This window comes from Sorex fumeus, unplaced genomic scaffold (genome assembly GCF_029834395.1).
Source record: "Sorex fumeus unplaced genomic scaffold, SorFum_2.1 ptg000122l, whole genome shotgun sequence".
Classification (NCBI taxonomy): domain Eukaryota; kingdom Metazoa; phylum Chordata; class Mammalia; order Eulipotyphla; family Soricidae; genus Sorex; species Sorex fumeus.
This window is the reverse complement of record NW_026606179.1, coordinates 13,681,259-13,688,839: the sequence shown is the minus strand read 5'-3', so window position 1 is coordinate 13,688,839 and position 7,581 is coordinate 13,681,259. Positions and strand designations below refer to the sequence as shown.

General features: G+C 52.4%; 1 protein-coding gene across 1 annotated transcript; it reads right to left on the bottom strand.

Moving 5' to 3' along the window:
* Positions 1–373: 373 nt before the first annotated feature.
* Positions 374–781, bottom strand: NANOS2 (nanos C2HC-type zinc finger 2). Its single transcript, XM_056137186.1, has one exon. It carries the CDS (start codon positions 779–781, stop codon positions 374–376), a length of 408 nt encoding a protein of 135 aa, XP_055993161.1.
* Between the last annotated feature and the right edge of the window lie 6,800 nt (positions 782–7,581).

Below are 7,581 nucleotides of genomic sequence, written 5' to 3'. Positions count from 1 at the left end.
TGACATCACTGAGTGAAGAACAGCTGCCTCGAGGTCCTGAATTTCGGGGGAGGGGGGCGGAGAGTCGGATCCAGCCTTGCTCTCTGCCGCCCGAATTTGCAGTTCCACCCTGGGAGTGTATGATCTGGCTGGAACACAGTCGCCCCTTGGCTGGGGAGGCCAAGGGCAGAGCGACTGTCCCCGCACGTCCCAGAAGCATGAAAACACCAAAACAGGAGTCTGAGTCCTGCGCAGTGCACGAGGGAGCCCCTGAGGGATCTGCAGTGTGGCGGGTCCCCAGGATTCTGCAGGGTGGAGGCTCCCGTGGACGGGGGCGTGGAGGTATGGGGGTGTGAAGCAGGAGAGGTGGGAAGGGGGAGGCCCCACCGGGTCCTCAGCGCTTGACCTTGCGACCAGCAGAGTTCCGTCCACTGCGGCGGTACAGAGACTGCTGACCCCCATTCAGTGGGCAGTACTTGAGGGTGTGCGCCTGGCCGCCCGTGGCCCCGCACAGGGGACACACGTAATGCCGCAGGATGGGACACACTACCACGCCCTCGGCAGTCTTCAGGTGGTGGGATGCGTACACGTGGCGCGACTCCCCGTTGTGTTTGCAGAAGTTACAGAGGGCGCCCAGATCTTCGCCAGGAACCCTGGCTGGCCCCAGGGCCTCAGGCTTGGCCCTCGGCTCCTCCTCGACCCTTTGGGCCTCTGGCCTTGGCCTCCCAGCTTGGATCAGGGCCACCAGCACCTGGTTCAAATTTAGATAGTCCTTCCACATATCAAAGGGAGGGAGCTGCATGGTCCCCAGGCGGGGGCGGCTACACAGAGGCCAGAGCTGGGGATGCCCTGAGCAACAACAGGAGAAGAGCTTCTGGAGCAGAGAGCTGCACCCCCTCCTTTTATACTCCCCCAAAGCCCCTTCTAAGCAAAGGTGGAGCTTACTATTTAAAGGGCCCGCTCCCTTCCCAGGACTCCCCTAGCATCTGTATCCCTGACTCAGAGCTGGAAAAGATCCTTCCCTCTGTCTCTGAGCCCTGCTGGACCTCCAAAGGGTTCTGTGACCTTTGATATTCCCACTATGGGCCTCAGTTTCCCCATCTGTGCCACCAAGTTCCACAGCTATCAATGCCCTCCATCCATTCTCCCACACTCCAGCCTGAGTCCAGTCTCCCTCCACAGATTCCAAAGTAGGACTGGAGCAATAGTACAGCGGGTGGGACTTTTAATTAATCCCCAGAATCCCCTACAGTCCCCGGAGCAGTGCCAAGAGTAATTCCTGAAGACAACCAAGAGTAACTCCTAAGCATCACCAGGTGTGCGCCCCCCCCCCAAAAAAAAAACACAGAATGCCAGAGCCTTGGGGCCAGAAAGATATTACAGAAGGTAAATAAATTGGTTTGCACACAGCAGATTTAATCCTGGTCACTACATAGGGTCCCATGAACACCTCTAAGAGTGATCCCTGAGCACCACCAGGGATGACAACAAAACAAAATAAAAATTTGTGGTTGTTTTGGAGTCACCCTCACTGGTGCTCAGGGGCTCCCCCTGGATGGAATGGGGCTCCTTCACTGCATGCACTCCCTCTCTGAACCAAATAAGTGTTTTTTTTTCCCGCCTAGTGAGACAGTATGGTGGACAGCATGCTTGTCTAGCACGCGGTTGACCTGGGTTCGATCCCCAGCATCCCACAGGGTTCTCCGAGCTTGAAGGAATGATCCCAGAGCATAGAGCCAGGACCTGTACAGGAGGCTCCATCAGAAACCCTGTTTATCAAATGAGTAGCAGGAGCTTAGGAGAGAGGCTCCTTCAAGACGCTCTGATGTGATTGGGAGACCAGAGCTAGAACTAGGGATTATCTGATCCTGACCCTGGACATCCTTTCTCCCCCAAAATAACTTGCCTAAGCAGCAGCTGGGAGTGTGTTGGGATGGAAGGAAGTGGACACCAGGAGGGATAGGGGTCTCTGCGACACTGTTTTGGGATGTCAGCCTCCTGTAATGCACAGTGTCTACTCCCAGTTCTGTGCTTGGGGATCACTCCTGGTGATGCATAGGGAACCATATCAGTGCTGGGGATGGAACCGGACTATTGCATGCAAGGTCAGTACCTTAGCTCCTATACTGTCTCACCAGCCCCTACGTGGCAGCTTTTCCCTTTTATTTTTATTTATTTTGGTTTGGGGGCCACACCAGAAGTGCTCAGGGTTACTCCTGGCTCCTGGTGTTTTTTGGGGGCGGACGCCCTTGTGGTGGGGTCAAATCTGATTCGACCGCATACAAGTACCTAAATCTCCATACTATCTCTTTGGCCCCAGTGTGGCAGATCATTAGAGAAAAAAACTGATGACACTCGTCTGTGGTGTGGGACAGATTTGACAACTAGCAGGATCAGGACCCAGTGCTGGAAGACCAGGCCTCCCGGGGACCAACATGAGCCAGGATGGATGTGGCAGAATGGGGACCAGGGATCTAGGGTCTTCAACCAGGTATCTGAGAGTGACTAAGGTCAGGCTGTGTCTCTGATCTCTTCCTTTCAGTTTTTGGGGGCCACTCGCAGTAGTGCTTGGGAAACCATGAGGTGCCCAGATCAAGCCCGGAGTTCCTGCCAGTGATAGGACAGCAGGTAGGATGCTTGGCCTGCACGTGGCAAACCGGGGTTGGATACCCAGCACCCACCATGATCCCTGAGCACAGATCCAGGAGGAAGCCCAGTACACCACTGGGTGTGGCCCAAAAACAAAACAAAAAAAAATCACTGGCATCTCTCAGACTGTTGCTTTTATTTTATTATTTTAAAATTTTATTTATTTATTTTGCATCACACCCAACAATGATCAGGGGTTACTCCTGGCTCTGCACTCAGGAATTACTCCTGGCTGTGCTTGGGGGACCATATGGGATGCTGGGGATTAACCACGTGCAAGGACCTACTCACTGTGCTATGGCTCCAGCCCTGACTGTTGCTTTTAATATCATGTTTTTCTTTCTTTTTTTTTTTCTTTTTGGGTCACATCTGGCGATGCACAGGAGTTACTCCTGGCTCTGCACTCAGGAGTTACTCCTGGTGGTGCTCAGGGGACCATATGGGATGCTTGGAATCGAACCCGGGTTGGCTGCGTGCAAGGCAAACGCCCTACCGGCTGTGCTATCTCTCCAGCCCTCTTTTAATTTTTTAATGAATCACCATGAGATACAGTTAAATACGATGTTTTTCTATATCCCAACTTGGTTTTTTTTCCCAGGACTGGTTTTTGTTTGTTTGTTTTTGTTTTTGACGGGGGTGTGGCTCCCCTTCCCTCCACAGTTTTATTGGATGGGCGAAGAATTGAAGGGCAGAGAGCCCCTGGGCGTTGCTGTGCTGGACAGACGCGAGTGATACTGATGAGAAATTCATCAGCGCGTGCGTGTTTACTGGCTTCCACCTCCACCCACACGCTGGAGCCTCAGATCTTCCGCAGCCCAGACTGGTCTTGTTTACTGTGAATTTCCGTCTCGTCTTGGGGGTTCGGAAGACCCGCAGCCTGTAGGGGTGGGAACCCCTTAGATGGATGAGGAGGGCCAAGTGGATGAGGAAGAAGGCCCTTTTATTTTATTTTTTGTGTGTTTTTTTTTTTTTTCTTTTTGAGTCACACCCCGCGATGCACAGGGGTCACTCCTGGCTCTGCATTCAGGAATTACCCCTGGCAGTGTGCTCAGAGGACCATATGGGATGCTGGGAATCGAACTGGGTCAGCTGCTTGTAAGGCAAATGCCCTGCTCGCTGTACCATCGCTCCAGCCCCCATGGCCCTTTTAAAGGAGCCGCCAGGACTCTCCGAGTTGCTGAAAGAACCATGTGGAGTGGCCAGAATGTCGGGGAAATGATCCTGGGGGAGACAGGCCACCCCCAGGGGCCAGCCAGGCCAATGTCATGATTCTCGCTCTCCCCAGAGTGTCAGACCACGGTTTCTCATGAATGACAGGGGTGATAGATTAAGTGGTAGAGCATATTCCTAGCCTGTGTGAGGCCCCAGTTGGATCCCTGACACCGCATGGCCCCCAGCCCTACTGGGTGTAGCCCTGGTGGTCCCCGAGTATCACAATGAGCTGTCAAGCCAGTGCTATGATGGGGTGTGTTTCTGGAACTAACCCTGCCTCCCATACCGCTGTGTATGGGCTTTTATTGGGCTGTTGGGGAGGGCCACACCCAGCAATGTTCAGGGGTTATTCCTGGCTCTGTACTCAAATCAACCCTGACAGCGCTGGGGCAATCAAGCCCAGGTTGGCGGCGTGCAAGGCAAGCACTTCACCCACTGTACACTTATCCATGTGGTGCTTATAACAATAAAAGGGGGTACTGGGAGATTGCTCAAAGGGCTGGGTGTATGCATTGCATGTGGGGGCCCAGTTCAGTCCCCAGCAACACGTGGTTCCAGAGCATCACCAGGAGTAACACCCCCCACCTCCCAACAGTGAATGGTGAGGATCTGGTAAGCATAACTGGGTGTCCCCCGCTCCAAACAAAAAATAATAATAATAATAATAATAAAGAAGATAAACCCTCCTGACAACCCTGTCAAGTAGTTTTCTAATATCTTCATCCTATTTTGTTTTAAATTTTAGGGGGTGCTCCTAAGCAGTGCTCAGGATGCTGGCGGGGGTGTGAGGTTCCCACTGGTGATTTTCAGCTCATCAGGCCAGTTCTGGCCCTGTAGTGCCAGGGGCTACTGGGCTATGCTGATAGTTCTCTGACCTTCCAGGGCCACTTGACGATGCTCAGGGACTATTCCATACCAGAGATCTCCCAGCCCTTTTTATTTATTTATTTTGTTTTTTTTTGGGTCACACGGGGCGATGCACAGGGTTTACTCCTTACTTTGCACTCAGAAATTACTCCTGGCAGTGCTCGAAGGACCATACGGGATGCTGAGAATCAAACCCAGGTCGGCTGTATGCAAGGCAAACACCCTACTATCGCTTCAGCCCCCTCCCAGCCCTTTTAATTTGCGGGGATGGGTTAGGCCACCCCAGCAGTGCTCCGGGGCTACTCCCAACTCAGTGCTCAGGGGTGACTTCTGTCAGTGCTCAGAAGATCATGCAATGCCAGGAATTGAACCTTGGTCTCTTGTATGCTGAGCCCATTGAGCTATATACCCCCAGCCCTTTTTTAATATCCCCCTTTTTTGTTGTTTGTTTCTGCCTCACCGAGCTGTGCTCAAAGTTTATTCCTAGCTCTGTGCTTAGAAATCATCCACTGAGGAGCATATATTTTGCAGGGTTGGGACTGGAGCGATAGCACAGCAGGTAGGGTGTTTGCTTTGCACGCGGCCGACCCGGCTGACCCAGGTTTGATTCCTCCACCCCTCTCAGAGAGCCCGGCAAGCTACTGAGAGTATCTAGCCCGCATGGCAAAGCCTGACAAGCTACCCTGACATATTTGATATATCAAGTACAGTAACAAGTATCACAATGGAGACTTTACTGGGCCCACTTGAGCAAATCGATGAACAATGGGAGAGCAGTGACATATCAGTAACAGTGACAGGGAGTCACACCTGGTGGTGCTCAGGGCTGACTCCTGGCTCTGCACTCAGGGATCACTCCTGGCAGGCTCAGGGGACCATATGTGGTGTTGGGAATTGAACCAAGGTCAGGTGTATGCAAGGCAAATGCCCCACCTTTTGGTTTCTTGGGGGAGGTCACACCCGGTGATGCACAGGGATTACTCCTGGCTCTGGACTCAGGATTTACTCCTGGTGGTGCTTGGGGGACCATATGAGATGCTGGGAGTCGAATCTGTGTTGGCCGCCTGCAAGGCAAACGCCCTACCCACTGTGCTATCACTCCAGCCCCTAAATGCTCCACCTTTGCCCCTTTGCCCCTAAAATGCTTTATTATCGCTCTGTCCTCTTGAGGAGCATCTTTTTTTAAATTGTTTTGCTTTTTGGGTCACACTCAGCGATGCACAGGGGTTTCTCCTGGTTCATGCACTCAGGAATTACTCCTGGCCATGCTCGGGGGAGGACCATATGGGATGCTGGGAATTGAATCCGGGTCGGGCCACATGCAAGTCAAACACCCTACCCGCTGTGCTATCACCCCAGCCCCTTGAGGAGCATCTTAAAGATGGTAAGGGAGTGTGGTAGGGACCTCTTGGGGCAGGAGAGACAGTTAATGCAAAGGCTCAGAGGCCGGAGCATGACTCCTGTTTTTGGAGGCTTGTGACTCAAAAGGTGAGAGAAACTGGTGGGTTCCTGTGCAGACAGCCTTGGCTTTAGTTCTGATTGATTGATTGGCATTTGGCCCATACTCAGCAGTGCTCAATGTTTACTCCTGACTCTGCACTCAGGAATTACTTCTGGCAGTACTTGGGTGTCCATATGGGATGCTGGGGATTAAGCCCAGATTAGCCACACGTGCAAGGCAAGAACCCTTCCAGCTATACTATCTCTCAGGCTCCAGACTGAAATCAGACAGCCTGGGCGTAACTGGCCTCCCTGTCTGCTCTGTGTGATGTTCTGACCCTGCAGGGTTGTTTTTGACATCCTCTCTCCAGATCTCACAGTCCAGAACACAGAGCTGTGGAGAGGGCAGAAAATTTACTTTTTGGATTCATCCAAGGCTGTTCCCAACTTCCCAAGAGTTGGAAGGAAGAGATAGAGACCAAGGAGGCAGAGACCAAGACATGAGGTTCTCCAGTGCACCCCACCACGGACTTCTCCACTCCAGCCTCACAAAAGCTTCTGTACCTGTAGGTTCTAAATAATGCTACACAGGGACCCCAAACGGGAGTCAGGAATCATATAAACTTTCATCTACAGACATGTTTAAATGAGGTTGGGCGCTAGAAGGGCAGTTGACAAGGCATCCAGAGCAACCTTGCGGGGTTCCCTCCTCCATCTCCTGGACGCTGCGCTTTCTCCAACAGAGGGCGGAGCCCTCTAGAGGTGAGAAAGAGGGTTGCAGCCTACGTTCCGGAACAAGCGTATGTTCTCAGATCTGTGCGCTCTTGTTTAAAGTCTTTCTTTCTTTCTTTCTTTCTTTCTTTCTTTCTTTCTTTCTTTCTTTCTTTCTTTCTTTCTTTCTTTCTTTCTCTCTCTCTCTTTCTTTCTTTTCTTTTCTTTCTTTCTTGTGCTCAGGGACTACTTTTGTCTATGTGCACAGGGTTTACTCGTCTTGGTGCTTAGGGGATCCTATGTGATGCTGGGGAGCGAATCAGCATTGATTAAGTTCAAGGCAAGAGCCTTACTCCTTGTACTAGCTCCGCAGCCCTCTTCTGTTTTTTATGTCCAAGCAAACCCATTTGTTGGTATAACTGGGCCCTCTCATCCCCACTAAAAGGAGAGCTTTAGCTTACTTCTCGCTGAGATTTGCACCCTTAACCTCGTGCGCAAGACCACGGCCACGCCCCATGCCCTCGTCCAATCCCAAGCTCCAGCTTTCTTAGCCACGCCTCTTTGATACTCCAAGGCCCGCCCAGTCCTGCCTTCCCACCAAGGGCACGCCTCGCCTCCGGTTCTTTCTGGCCACGCCTCGTTTTCCTCTCCCGGTGTAGCTCCGCCTCCTGCCGGCGATGGTCCGGCGCTGCGCCCGCCTTAGTACGGGAGCGTGGTGTGAGG

What these genes read in the sequence shown, in the direction of transcription:
- NANOS2 (XM_056137186.1), bottom strand. Translation starts at nt 781, where the DNA reads ATGCAGCTCCCTCCCTTTGATATGTGGAAGGACTATCTAAATTTGAAC.